Source organism: Choloepus didactylus, chromosome 7, assembly GCF_015220235.1.
Source record: "Choloepus didactylus isolate mChoDid1 chromosome 7, mChoDid1.pri, whole genome shotgun sequence".
In the NCBI taxonomy this organism is placed as follows: Eukaryota; Metazoa; Chordata; class Mammalia; order Pilosa; family Megalonychidae; genus Choloepus; species Choloepus didactylus.
Genome location: NC_051313.1, coordinates 3,793,639 through 3,808,369, shown reverse-complemented (window position 1 = coordinate 3,808,369; position 14,731 = coordinate 3,793,639). Strand labels below are relative to the sequence as shown.

General features: G+C 50.5%; 1 protein-coding gene, 1 long non-coding RNA gene and 1 other non-coding gene across 4 annotated transcripts; 2 read left to right on the top strand and 1 right to left on the bottom strand.

Annotated features, from left to right (window-relative positions):
- Positions 1 to 3,774: 3,774 nt before the first annotated feature.
- On the bottom strand, positions 3,775 to 12,823 carry LOC119539377. Of its 2 annotated transcripts, none has more exons than XR_005217860.1 (3): positions 12,759 to 12,823; positions 4,910 to 5,025; positions 3,775 to 4,425 (listed from the first exon to the last, which is right to left on the bottom strand). It is a non-coding gene; the product is annotated as an uncharacterized LOC119539377 (long non-coding RNA). The 2 variants fall into 2 exon arrangements; XR_005217859.1 differs by lacking the exon at positions 12,759 to 12,823 and adding an exon at positions 5,775 to 5,802.
- Positions 12,824 to 13,140: 317 nt separating this feature from the next.
- On the top strand, positions 13,141 to 13,854 carry LOC119539678 (translation initiation factor IF-2-like). The gene has a single exon (XM_037843375.1). The coding sequence runs from the start codon at positions 13,141 to 13,143 to the stop codon at positions 13,852 to 13,854; it is 714 nt and encodes a 237-aa protein (XP_037699303.1).
- A 29-nt stretch (positions 13,855 to 13,883) lies between these two features.
- Positions 13,884 to 13,966, top strand: TRNAL-UAA. The gene has a single exon. It is a non-coding gene; the product is annotated as a tRNA-Leu (tRNA).
- The last annotated feature ends 765 nt before the right edge of the window (positions 13,967 to 14,731 follow it).

Sequence of the window (14,731 nt, the reverse complement as noted above, 5' to 3'; positions counted from 1 at the left end):
ATTGCTCCAAAATGCACCCTGATGCTCTGGATTCTTCTGACTGACCCAACAAGAGGTGGTTCAGCCACAGGGAAGTGTGTTTGATTTACTCCTAAATGTATATACTTCCTCACGGTAATACGGTTGTTCACTAGTAAACGCCTACTCAATGCCAAGCTGATACGAACTGGTTCTGACGCTAACTTGCAAGCAGACGCACGTATTTCCTGTACAAGTGTGCTTCTGGCCATCCTCTTACATCCTGCCGTCCCAGTGCCATTTTAGACAGCTCCCCTTTGCCTGTTCAGAAGTGTCCCCATTTGTACAATAATTGTGTGGTCAGCCGGCACATGCAGGACATGTATCCTGGTGTCCCCTCGTATGACATTTCATGCAGCCCTTCGATATCTAACCAGTTGCACCTGAGCCCACGATGTGGGGTGCACTGTGTTCTGCAAAAAGACATGCACAAGTCCTGACCCTCAGCCCTGTGACTGCAACCTTATTTGGAAACAGAGGTGTTGCAAATGGAATTAGTTACAATGAGGTCCTACTGGAGTAAGGAATGGGGTGGGCCCTTAATCCAACATGACCGTTTGGGGACAGTCCTGTCCCCCAAGAAAGGCAAGCTCCAGTCCCAGCCCCTGGTCCTGTGGGTGTGAGCCCAGCTGTAACCAGGACCTCTGAAGATGCTACTATTAGTCGAGGTGAGTCCAGGCTGAATGAGGGTGGCCCTAATCTGATATGGCTGAAGTCCTCATGAGCAAAGGAAATTGGACATAGAGAGGAAGCCACAGGGATCAGGCATGAGCTGGAAGCCGACAGAACCTGGGAGAGAAAGGAGAAGACACCACCACGTGCATCAACATGGGATGGAAAAGCCAAGGAGCCCCAAAGATTGCCAGCCAGAAGACGCCAACCCAGGAGGAAGCAAGCCTGCTAGCCTCTGAAACCGTGAGCCAGTAAGTTCCTGTTATTAAACCAAGCTATTGTGTGGCGTTTGTTTTAGCAGCTGAGAAACTAATACAACCACTGTCCTTATAAGATGAGATACAGAGACACAGCAAGAGAGACCGAGGGGAGAAGGCTGGGGTGATGCGGCCACAAGCCAAGAGCACCAGGGCTTGCCAGCCCTCACGCGTGTGTCAGAGGCAGGGAAGCATTCTTCCCAGAGCCCTCAGAGTGGCCAGGCCCTTCCGACCGCTTGATTCAGCCTCCAGAACCCCAAGACAAAGCTCTTCTGTGGCTTCAAGCCCCTGTTGGGGTACTTTGCTATGGGAGCCCCATCCTGGGGCCTGGAGGAAAACCCTGCCCCCATTAGACCGCCTCACCCGTGGGTGGGGTAGGGGCACAGAGGATGTGGGCTTTCTTCTCTGCCACCTCCTGAGGCCATATTTTTTACTAGCCCAAACACTAAGTATTCCTAATGGAGAAAGACAAATTAAAAGTAAAAATTAAACATCAAAATTTAAATACAAAGGTTAAAGTAAAAATAAAAGTGAAAAAGAAGTTAAAATAATTAGATCTCAGATCAAGGACATAAAAAGAAATAAAATTAAAAATATGAACAGAAATTAAGAATGAGAATTCTAAAGTAAACTAGGAATAAATATAAATTCTAAAGGACATAAAAGTATCATAATTTTTAAAAGAAATACAATAAAGACCAAGTAAGGAAATAAAGACAAGATAGAGGCAGAAATTAAAGAATAAAAGACAAATAGAAATGGGAAAAATGAAATAAAATGACTGAAATGAGACACAACATGCAAAGCACCTCACAACAGTGAAATGATGCTAAGATGTTTCTCCATGAAACAGAATGTGTCTTTAATAAAATTGGAAAACAAAATGTGGGGGGGAAGTGGGAGGGAGAGTAAGGAGCCCACTGGGAGCAGCCGAGGGTCCTTGGGAAGATTCCCACGGAGGAGCTCTGAAGTTGGGTCCTGGATGGCCGGGAGTGAGGAGGCCAGAGAGCTCAGAGCCTCCTTGCCCTGTGGCCTGGCCCACGTCCCCAGCAACCCTGCACCTCGCTGTGGTGACAATCAGGACCTAGAGCTGTGGCGAGAGCCTCCCCACCAATGACGTCACAGAGCTGGGGTTCAGTGGCTGCACACACGCTCGGCCTCCGACTTCGCTCCGGAAGATCAGGAATCCACAGCGCACTGAAGCTGTGCAGTGCCCCGTGGGAGCACAGCTGCCTCCCCAGGAGCACCCTGCAACAAGAAAGTGGTCCTAGAGTTGAAGGTGGCTCCTGAGCATTCGGAACATCTGTGATGTGACCATACTTCTTCACAAATGCAACTGATACTAAGAATGGATTTTAAAGTAACCCAGAAGTTGAAATATTTAACTCATGTTGAAATAAAGGGCTTTGGAATAAAGCTAGGGAGTGAGAGAGTTCTGGTCAATAAAGAGATGATTCCATCAAGGATGAGGACACAGCTCAAGAGAAGGCAGCCTCAGGGACCCGCACAATAACGCACCACTTGGAAAGACATCAACGGCCCGTGAGGAGTGTGTGTGCTTAGGAGTTGGAGAAAAAGGATAAGCAGCCCATGGTGGTGTTCAATCCAGCAAACAAGCTCCTGGTGTCCCCGGGACCCGCTGTCCAGGCTTCACTTTGGTGGAGCACCGGCTCTAGGGATCCGAGAATCCTTGGTCAGGCTGTACCTGTAGAGTGAGAACTCGGCCTGCAGGTACCTGTGTCCGTGCTGCACCTGTGGTATGGGCACTAGTTCTAGGGGGACTCTTTGTACGTGATACACACGTGCTAGGAGCACCAGTTCTAAGGATAATTCAGTCCTTTGTTCTTCTACAGGGTGGTAGGAGGACTATTTCCAGGGGACTCTAGGGCCCCGTGTCCAGGGGACACACCTGGTATTGACACTGGTTCTGACTGTACTCTAGGGCCCCGTGTCCAGGGGACACACCTGGTATCGACACTGGTTCTGACTGTACTCTAGGGCCCCGTGTCCAGGGGACACACCTGGTATCGACACTGGTTCTGACTGTACTCTAGGGACCCCGTGTCCAGGGGACACACCTGGTATCGACACTAGTTCTAACTGTACTCTAGGACCCCGTGTCCAGGGGACACACCTGGAACGGGCACTGGTTTCACGCTCTGCTATATTCACTTCTGTATTGTTTGAACATAATTCAATTGTCCAACTTCAGTCTGTTTCAGTAAAGATTTCTCCATTCTGAAAAGATAAAGAGAGTAAAAGGTAAGGGTAGAAGTCACACTTCAAGGGGTTCTGGGGGAACACGGGGTAAATGAGGGAGCTGGAAAGTCTGGGCGACCCACTCCAGAGGGAAGACAGGGCTGAGGGAAAGTCGGATGTTAGCGAGAGGGGCAGTAAGATACGCGTGGAAAAAAAATACATGCCCACAAACTCATCACCGATGCTGGATAAACTAACTTTACCAGTAAATGTGTGGTATCTAGAGCTGTGTAAAAATAACAGAAAATGTAGTCATCTAAAACCACCCACATTTATTATACCTCAGAGTCTCCAGGGGTCAGGGATTCGGGAGCCGGGCTGGGTGCTCCCTGCTGATGGCCTCCCGAGGCTGCAGTGAAGATGGCACCAGGGCTGCACCATCTGGAGCTTCTGAGCGTGCATGGAGACCTCAGCCCCTCACTGTGTGGGCAGGGGGCTCAGTCCCCGCACACGGCCCCTCCACAGAGCTGCACATGCGACAGCCGGCTTCCCCCAGAGTGCGCGAGCCAGGCAGAGCCACCGAGATGGAGGTGGCTGCGGCCCTCGAGGTTGCCCACCGTCCCTTCCACTTTATTCCGTTCATTGAGGACGAGTCCCCAGGTCCGGCCCAGCCCCAAGGAGAGGGACTCCGGCTCTGTCTCCGGAAGAGAGGAGCATCAAAGCACTTATGGGCATATTTTTAAAGCACTACAGAATATTGCCACTTAAATAAGCCTGGATTCACAGTGAAGCATAGTTTAAATACAGTGAAACCTTTTCCTGCAAGAAGCATTTCACAAGGCAGCCCCTGGGCATGAAGCCATTTCAGTGTTAAGAAATCCTGGTGTTGTCGTTTATCTCCACTATTGTCGGACACACCAGATGTCCTTGCATGGAGCGTTCCACCTTCGGTTGCGATACCCAAGCAGACACGTGCGGTGCCTTGCAGCTGCCAGCATCTTCTGAACACCTTCTGACGTTTGGGGAATCCCCCCCTTCAAGGCCTCTTAAAGCGGAAGCCAGAGCGTTGCTTCTTGCTCCCCTGGCAGCTGGGCCACAGCTGTGCAACTTCTCTGCCTCTGGAGGAGAGCAGAATGGCCAAGGCCGAGGGTCCCCTTTTCTGGCCAGACCCCCCATCTCAGGGCCCAGGGCTCTGCTTTATCCTCAGAGAGCGTCTCTCCGTGGGGGGGGGCTCCCAGGGCTCCAGCACGGTCACTGCAGACTTTTCACCACCTATTGCCTTATTTAAAACAAAAACGGAAGCAAATTTAGTGGTAAACAATAACCGTTTTCTTATGCCCACAGATCCCATGAGTCGGGGACTGGAGAGGGCGTGGTGGGGCAGCTGGTGATGTCCGGTGCTCAGCTGGGGGCTCGGCAGCCAGGGGCCGAGTCAATGAGGCTCACTCGCTGACACCGTGGGGCACTGTCGCCCGGCCAGCCCTGGGGCTTCCTCATCTCGTGGTGACTGGGTTCCAAGAAGGAGCGTTGCAGGAGGACACGGCGAGGTGAGCAGCTTTTGTGACCTAGCTTTGGAAGTCACATAGCATCACCTGGCCACAGACACGAGCCTTCTGGACTAAACGAGGGAGACCACAGAGCCCCACCTGGAAGGAAGCATGGAGCGAGACGAGCGCGTGGGACGGGGCGTGTTGTGGGCCTCTCTGAAAAGCACAATCGGCCACACAGTGTGGACATCTTCTCTTCCCAATATGCAGAATTACCTGCACCTCCGAGTAGACAAAAGACACCCCCAGGCCATCCTCAAACCGTGGCCGGAGCAGCACGAGGTGGCTGTGTTGTTCAGAACTGGGGCGAAGTCTCGGGTTAATAACAATACCTGCAACAACATGGATGAACCTTGAAGACATTGTGTTGGGTGAAATAAGCCAGACACAAAAGGACAAACGCTGTATGATCTCACTGATAGGAAACAGAATAAGCAAATTCATAGAGACAGAAACTAGAATACAGGTCACCAGGGGCCTGGGCAAGGGTAGGGAATGGGGAGTTAATGCTTAATTGTTACAGAGTTTCTGTTTGGGGTGACGGAAAAGTTTTGGTACTGGATGGTGGGGATGATAGCACAACATTGTGAACATAATTAACAGCACTGAATTATGTGTCTGAATGTGGTTAGAAGAGGAAATGTTAGGTTGCATATATGGTACTAGAATAAAATTTTTTAAAAAATTCACAGAATTGCACAACACACACAGTGAACCCAAAGTTAAGCAGTGGACTATAGTTAACAGAACAATTATAAAAATGTGCTTTCATCAATTATAACAAATGTTCCATACAAATGCAAGGTGCTAATAATAGGGTGCTATATGGGAACCCTGTATTTTATGCAGGAATGCTCTATAAGCCCACAACTTCTCTAATAAAAAAAGAAAAAGAAAAAAATATCATTCCCATAGTCTATCACCATGATTCGTTCAGAAGCTCACGGGGGACCCAGCAGCTGGACTGTTGGTGAATCTGCCTGGGGGAGCAGAGCAAGCCGAGCAGGCCTCTCCATCTTTGAGTAAGATTATAGCTGGGCCTCCACTGCCAAAAATGCAAAACAGGGACAGGAACACCTACCTTTAACTGAGATAACACAGGCAAAGAGCTTAGAGCCAAGCTTGTCACATACAGGGTGCTCAGTAAACGTCTATCATTATTATTGATTATTGCCATTGTCATCATCACTTTAATGTCCTGAATGTCCCATCTGTGAGGTGACAGGCCTCTGACAGTTGGTGCCATGGGTGGGATGTGGGGGGTGACTCTGCTCCATCCCCACCTGGTGCCTCGAGACCCTGCCCAGTCTACACTCCCCTTCTCAGTGTGACAGGGCAAGTCCTCGCGAGCCTTCTCCGTCCCTGCCCGTGTCCCCGGAGGGGCAGCCTCACGCTCACGCAGGAGGGACAGGCGAGGCTGGGACCTGGACCGCGGTGAGGCTCCAGACCCCATGGTGGGGACCCGTGGGAGGTCCTGCACAGCGAGGGGACACATGCAGCCTCGCAGGACAGAAGTGCTCGGGCACCCAGAGCCACCGCAGTGCCCACTCTGTGACAAGGGCAATGCCGGACAGTCCCCGGGGCTGCCAGGTCACGGCTCAGCCCCAAGGCTCCCTGACGTCCAGACTCAGAAACCCTCGGCTCTGTGTCGAGTCGAGGTCCTGGGTGGTGGGAATGGAAGGGAGGTGGCAGAGCGAACTAGATCTGAGGAGCTCAGAGGGAAGGAGAGGAGCTTTGCAGAGCAAGTTAAGACATGAGGACAAGGAGGAGGGCGTCTGCACGTCAGCCCGAGAAGCTCTGCTGACCCGCTCCCCAGGAAACTGAAGCATTTATTAAAAACAACCACCCAAAGCTTCTGGAAATAGTCCTAAGGCCAAAGAGCAAACAAAGAAACATCTATTCAAGAAAGTCTGCAAAGAGTCAGTAGAAAAGGCAAGTCTTTCATTTGAACCAAGACCCCTCCCTCCGTCTCCCCACTCAGTGCAGCCAGGTGAGACCCCACTCCAGCGCACGGGGCACCCTCTGCGCCCAGCTCTCAGCCACAACTTTCTTCCCGGGAGGAGCAGGACATCAGTGTTTCTCATCCTGCCCCCAGCTACCTGCTACGGAGGTTAATTCTGGGCTAGTGCAGGTGAGAGGTGGGGGCCCCCTTCTTCCACTCTGCCCTACTTGTGGAACCGAGGCTCCACCTTGGGTGTGGTGGGCGGTGACTCCTGGGGCTCTAGCAGCCTTTCCCCGGGTTCGTGAGGTGCTGGGTCCACAAGGAGAGGTAACCACGAGGACCTCAGGTTGCCACCCCCCCACATTGAATACTCAGCTCCTAGAGCAGGGGTGTCACTCAGAGAGAAGCTTGCCGTGGTCCCCAGCCCAGTTGCAGGGCCTTGCTCCGAGATTTTACCTGAAGGGAGAAGCAGGTCATAAAGCAGATGGCTCCCAATCCCTTCCCAAAGGAACGTACTTCATTTACACGGAGTGTGGAGAAGTTTGAACCCAAGGGCGCTCTCAAGGACAGTGGAGGTTTTGGTGAAAGGCAATGGAGGGGAGATCCAGGGATGTAATGAAGACACAGCCTAGGCCCCAGGCTGGCTAATTTGCAGAAGATAACCGGAGAATAAGACCACTGGAGAAGCCCTCCAGGGCCCAGAACAAATGTCAAACACTGACCGCAGAAACTCACCTTCAAAGGGGCCACAGTTTGATTAGATTTATTTGTAGAGACATGTACGGCCCAGAGCAACAGAGTAATCTGTCCGCAACTGATGAGGTTTAACAGCTGGGTGTGGTCAGGGATGGAGGAGAAGAGCACCCTGTCAAAACCACTGACCTCTGAGGGTGACTGGGGTGCACCCAAAGCTGCACCTCCCCAAGGAACAACATCAGAGACTTAGCACTGTGGTATGTCTAAAATAATCCAGCCAGTCACTAAGTGAATAAACAAGCAGCTAGTAATCACAGGCCGGGAGCGGGAGGGCCAGCACCTAGAGTCGCTACAATATATTATCTAAACTGCCCAGTTTCCAACACCAAAAAAAAAAAAAAAAAACATATGGGGCAAGCAAAGAAACAAGAAAGTATGACTCATAGACTGGGAAAAGAGCAGGCAACATAAACTGCCTGTGAGAGTGATGAGATGTTGGATTTATCAGAAAAAGACTTCAAAATAACCATTATAAATATGTTCACAGAACTAAAGGAAAGTATGTTTAAAGAAGTAAAGGAGAATTGATGACAGTGCTGTATTATGTATGGGTAAAGAGATAGAAATTATGTAAAAGAACCAAATGGAAATTCTGGAGTTGAAAAGTACAGTAAGTGAAATAAATTCACTAAAGAGAATGCAACAGGTTTCAACTGGCAGAAGAAAGAAGTAGCAAACTTGAAGACGAGACAGAGCAAAACAGATTATGCAAGCTGACGGACAGAAAAAGAAGAATGAAGAGAATTGAACACAGCCTCAGAGAAATAAGGGACATCATTAAATGCACCAAAATATGTGTAATGGGAGTACCAGAAGAGGAGGGAGAGAAAACAGCAGAAAAAGTATTCAAAGAAATAATGGCAGAAAATTTCTAAAATTTACTGAGAAACAATTACCTACATACTCAGGAAATTCAGTGAACTCCAAGTAGGATGAACACAAAGTGATACACAAACAGATTTATCACAGTAGAAACACTGAAATCCAAAGACAAAGGGAAAATCTTGAAAACAGCAAGGGAAACACATATCACTTACAAGGGAACCCCAATATGATCAACAGCTGAGAAACAATGGAAGCCCAAAGGCAGGGGGATAACATTCAAATTGCTGAAAGAAAAAACTGCCAGCCAAGAATCCTGTACTCAGCAAACTAGCTTTCAAAAATGAAGGCAAAATAAAGACTTCCCAGATAAATAAAAACTGAGAGAATTTGTTGTTAGAGACCCACCTTACAAGAAAAACTAAAGGAAGTTCTTAGGCTGAAAGTAAGTGACCCCGGGTAGTAATGCAAGTCCACACAAGCAAACTGTGCTGTAAAGGCAATTATGCAATTAATTGCAAAAGACACTATGAACGAGTATTTTTCTCCTTTTTTTCTCTTACATGCTTTAAAATGCAATTGTATAAAATATGTATGGAATGTACTGCTGGGCCTGTAATATATAGAAGTGTAATATATGTAAATCATATTTTCAAATAACAGCACAAAGCAGGCAGGTGGGGCAAAGTTGTACTGGGTTAAGGAAACGATAAGGTAAAGTAATTATTATAAAAATGCATTTTTGGGTTTATAACATTAAAGATGAAATATGCATAACAATAACACCACAAAAATGGAAAAAGGGAAGAGATCCACACAGGAATAATGTTTCTATGTATCAAAGGAATTAAGCTAATATAAATCTGAAGCTGATTCTGATGTCATGATGTATGTAGTAAACTCTAGAGCTACCACTAAATCATATAGGGAAAAAATCATTAAAGAAATTAAATGTTACAGAAGAACATTTTCACTAAATGCAGAAGAAAGCAGTAAAGGAGGAATAGAGGAACAAAAATGAGGCATGTAGAAAACAATAAGTAAGATAGCAGACATAAATCCAATTCTATCAATAATAACATTAAATGGGGATGGATTAAACAATCTAATCAAATGGCAGGGTTCCTCAGCCTGGATTCAAAAAACAAAATCCAACTCTGTACTGACCACAAGAAACAAACTTTAGTTTAAAGGATATAAACAGATTGAAAGTAAAATGCTGAAAAAGATACATCATGCAAATAGCAACCACAGGAAAGCTGGAGTAGCTGTACTAACACCAGGTAAAATATACTTTAAAACAAACAAACAAACAAATGTTACTAAAGATAAAGAGGGGCAGTTTATAATGATTAAAAGATCAAACCACCAGGAAGACATAACAATTATAAACTTATACGCACTTAATAACAGAGCACCAAAATACATTAAAGCAAAATACATGTGCATGACATTCTCATTTAATGCTTATTCAATAATAAAACTGCTTCTTTTATCTTTCAGCTTTGCAGAGAGGTTTTCCGGGTTGGGAACAGATTTTATAAAATATTTCTCCAAAGAAATGGCTAGAATCAAAATGTCAGATGACAGCAAGCGTTGATGAGGATGCGGAGGAACTGGAACCCCCATGCACTGCTGGCGGGAATGTAAAGTGGTGCAGCAGCTTTGGGAAACAATCTGGCATTTCGTCAAATGATTTAATACAGAGAAACCATGTGACTCAGCAATTCCACCCCAGGTATATACCCGAGAGAAATGTAAATATATGTCCACTGTAAAAACTTGTACGAGATTGTCTGCAGCAGCCTAATTCACAATAGCCAAAAAGTGGAGACAACCCAATGTCTATCTACGGATGAACAGATAAAGAAACATGTTGTAGACATGATATGGAATATTATTGAGTTGTATAAAGGAATGAAATTCTGATATATGCCTCGACATGGATCAACTTGAAAACATTAAATGAAACAACTAGTCACCAAAGATGACACACTGTATGATTCCATTTATATGAAACATCAAGAGCATGCAGGGAAGTCTATCGAGGCAGGAGGTAGATTAGGGGCTGCTGAGGTCTAGGGGCCTGAGGTTTGGGGGGGTGGGAGCTAAGGGTACAGGTTTCTTTTTATGTGATGAAAATGTTCTAAAACTGCTGGTGGTAATGGTTGCACATATATGTGAATGTTCTAAAAACCACTTTATTGAACACTTTAAATTTTACCATATGTGACTCACATCTCAATAAAGCTGTGTTGTGTTTTGTTAAAGATGAGAAGGTAAACTCCTCAGCACACAGTGGGGCTGTGGGAACAAAGAGGCCAGTACAGTGCATGAGTTGGGTACATGGGGCATGTGCCTGCAGCCAGTGTGTGTGTGTGTGTGTGTGTGTGTGTGTGTGTGTGTGTGTGTGTGTGTGTGTGTGTGTGTGTGTGTGTGTGTGTGTGTGTGTGTGTGTGTGTGTGTGTGTGTGTGTGTGTGTGTGTGTGTACACCATGACCCCCTCCACTGCATCACACCGCCAAGGCTAACACAACCTTCCAGGGTGCTTCCTCACACTGTGACTTGTGACATCCAGGGTGACATCCCCAGAACATCCGACCTTGATTTTTTTCATCTGCACCTTCTAAGAACTTTTTGGAGCTGCACAGTAAACAAGAAAAAAGTTAGTTTTCTGCTAGTTCAACCAGAATAACATATATCTACAGTATATTATCTACACGATTTTGCCACATGGTTCTCAAACTTCAGCTAGCATCAGAGTCACCTGAAGGGCTTGTAAAACAAGTTTCTGATTACGGAGGTCTGGGGTAAGGCCAAAGAATGTGCATTTCTAACAAGTTCCCACTTTGAGAATCACTGTTCCAACACATGCTCGGGTCACAGATCAAGTCTGTCCGGTTATAAAATCACTAGCGGTGGAGAGGTTTTATTCAGGCAGGGGCCCCCAGTGGAACCCCGTTAACTATGTGGAAGTTTTCAGGCAGGCCACCCTACTGCCCCAGCGGTGCCAGGCTGGCTCGTGTTCTCCTGGCCTAAAAGCCAACCACACACACCCGATGCCAATCGCGACTGGTAGACTGCAGGCAACTGCTCACTGCGCCACACTGTCAGCACCAGCTGCCTGTGCCGAGCTTCCAGCCAGAAAGTGGGAGACTGCGGTCGCGGTTACTGCTTTTGGGGGGAGTGGCGGCCGGTAGCTGAGCCTTCAGCTTTCAGGGCTGCTTAAAGGGTACCGGCGGCGGGGGCTCTTTCCCGGAGGCGAGGGCGAGGCGGAGGACTTGGCCAGGTCCTCGGCGGGAGGCGTACAAGGTGTGGAGGGCGGCGATAAGGACAAAACACTCTTCATCCAGTAGGAGTATGCGCCAAAGAGAGAGCCTTTATTTAGGGGTGATTACAGGTTATATAGGCTGGTAAGAAGGGCAGGGCTGGAAAGGAGGTGAAGTAGCCTTAAATGGCAATACTGAAGGGAGAGGGGATTGGTTCTGAGAGGACGCAGGAGCCGTTGCAGCGGGCGGGAGTTGTTCCGGCCACGGTGCATGCGCGCTGGCGGTGGCAGGAGTTGCCTTGGCACAGGGGAGTGTGCGGGCAAGATAAGGAAGTGGGGAAAGGGCGGTTGGGAGAAAGGCGGTTTCCTCCGGCAAGCCTCCCCTGCCAGTGGCATTTTGGGTGAGGAAAAGGGAGCTGCCTTGACCTCGCTCCCCAGGCTCGGGGGGGCTGCAGAGGGCACTAACGCCCGTACCCACTACCCTCCCCAGGGGGTGATATCAGGTCCCCTGGCCCAGGCCTGGTAAGCCGAGGTACAAGCTCAGTCACCCGCAGGAGACCAAAGAGATGTCAACCCTCTCCATACAGGGGTGGGGCCACCGGCAAAAGCTCGGCTCACACAGACTCCGATGGAAAGACGTTTACCCACAGAGAAGAGACAGCAAGGACAGCTTCCCTGGTGGGCACCAGACCCCTGGGCCAGCGGGTCCCAATCCACGGGTGGACACCAGGGGCTGCTCGGATGCAGCTTGTGCACCATGGAGGGAACAGCTCCAGCGCCGGAGCTGAGCCCGAGACCGTAAAATGCACATGCCTTAGCCACACTGGCTCCAGCGAATGTCCACATCTGCTGGGACAACGGGGGACAGGGGGTGGCGGCGCACCCCCACCTGCCAGGGGACGTGTTTTATCTGTAGGCGCCCATTGTCACCACCTGTTCTGGGAGCCAGGGGGACAGTCCCAGCACCAGGCTCACCTGTGGGTCCCAGGGAGAGGAGCTCGGCTCTGCTGGGACGTCCCCAACCACACTCCTCCACTGACCGGTAATTTCGCATTCCCAATGTACATGCATTATTCTCCCCCTTACAGGTCAAAAATTAGCCCACGGATTGAGAACATCTTCTTGACCAACAGGGGGATGTGAAATGAAAAGAAATAAAGTTTCAATGGCTGAGAGATTCCAAAGGAGTAGAGAGGTCACTCTGGTGGGCATTCTTATGCCCTATATAGATAACCCTTTTTAGGTTTTAATGCATTGGAAAAGCTAGAAGTAAATACCTGAAACTATCAAACTGCAACCCAGTAGCCTTGACTCTTGAAGACGATTGTTTAGCAATGTAGATTACAGGTGGTGATGGTGTGATTGTGAAAGCCTTGTGGATCACACTCCTTTGTGTGTATGGCTGGATGAGTAGAAAAAGGGGGACAAAAAACTAAATTGGGTGTTTTTACTCTTATTTTTTTACTCTTATTTTCACTTTTTTCTGGTACAAGGAAAATGTTCAAAAAATAGATTGTGGTGATGAATGCACAACTAGATGATGCAATTGTGAACAACTGACTGTACACTTTGGATGATTGGATGGTATGTGAATATGTCTCAATAAAATCGAATTAAAAAAAAATTAACCCACGAGCAGACAACACAGAAGAGTTGGGGATGGGGGAGTGGGATCCAAAACAAACCCCAAACCCCAGCAGACAAGGCCGGGCTGGGGTGCACCGGCCTCGGCGCAGAGGGTGTCAGCGGGGCGCAGGAGCCCGGAGGACGCGCCCAGGGGACCCGCGCGCCGGGGCCACCAGCCTGACCCCCAGGCCCGGCCCCACGCCCCCACAGCGACCCTCTTTCTCCGGAGCCCAAGGGTCCCCCACGTTGGCAGCCCCCACCCCGGCCCGCACCTCCACGCCATCCCCGGGGTCCCCCCACGGCCACCCCCTGCCCACACCACAAGCCCACCCCGGGGTGCCCCAGGCCGCCCCTGCCACATCCTCGCACCCCGAAGCCCCCAGCCCCGCGGTGCCCCAAGGCACCTCCCCGCCGCGCCCCCCACCCCATCCCCGCGGTCTCCCCGGCGGCCCCCTGCCCCGCCCCCCACGCCCCCCGACCCCGGCCCTCGTCTCCCCGCCGCCCCGGGACGCGGACGTGCGGCCCCGAGCGTGTGCCCGGCGCCCGCGCGCCTCGAAACCGAAAGCGGAACCCTCCGCTCGAGGCCTCCCGCTGCGGGTGCAGCGGCGGCCTCGGCGCGCGGGGAGCTGGCCCGCGGGGGTACACGGGGGCGCCCTGGCGGGGAGCACGGGGGGCGTCACTGGGGGCGACCCGGGGACAGCCGTGCTCACGCCCCCGCGGTCCCGGGCCGCGCGCAGAGCCTTGTAGGCGGCGCGGCGGGAGAAAGGCTCGCCGGCACCAGGATGGCCGAGTGGTTAAGGCGTTGGACTTAAGATCCAATGGACATGTGTCCGCGTGGGTTCGAACCCCACTCCTGGTAGATTCCCTCTTTTGCCTCAAATATTTTTCCCTGTGGCTCTCGCCCAGCCGCCCGAGCCCTGGGCTCGAGATCCCCGTCTCGTGGCCGCGGGAGGCGCGACCCCACCCCGCTGGCGCCGCTGCTCGCCGGGGGCCGGGGCGGGGTCGCGCCGGGGGGCGGGGCCTCGTGGGCTGGGGGCGGGGCTCGCCGGGGCGCGGGAGGGCTGGTGACGTGGCAGCGCTGTCGCAAGGGCCTCTGGGGAAAAGCTGCCCCACCTGGCTCCCTCCTTCCCGCCCCCTCTCTCCCGGGCCGCGTCGCTGCGCGCGCCCCTCCTGCAGCCCCGGGGGGCGGAGACCCCGGGCGCCCTGCTCTGGCCTGGGCTCTGGGGGCCGTTTGTTCGCTTGCAATTTTGCATCCTAACAGCTGTGCTCTAGATTTTTTTTTTTTCCTATTTGCAATAGTTTTTTTTTTCAATTGTGTCAAAATGTATGTGTAACATAAAATTTGCCAACAGACATTCTGAAATGGGGACACCCGTGGCGTTACTTACGTTCGCAGTGTGTGCAACCATCGCCCCAGACAGAAGCTCTGTACCTAATATGCGAGGTGGAACACTTCATGTTTGAAAATGAAATCCATTAAAAACCTAGAGGAAAAAAAGTTGTAAGTACAGATGTTCCACCCCAGCTCTTGGAAGGCTTGGGCGGACGCAGCCCAAAGGCCAAGGAACCCACCAGCACAGAGCGAGACGCGGGTTTATCAGGACTCAGGAATGGGAGGGTCCTC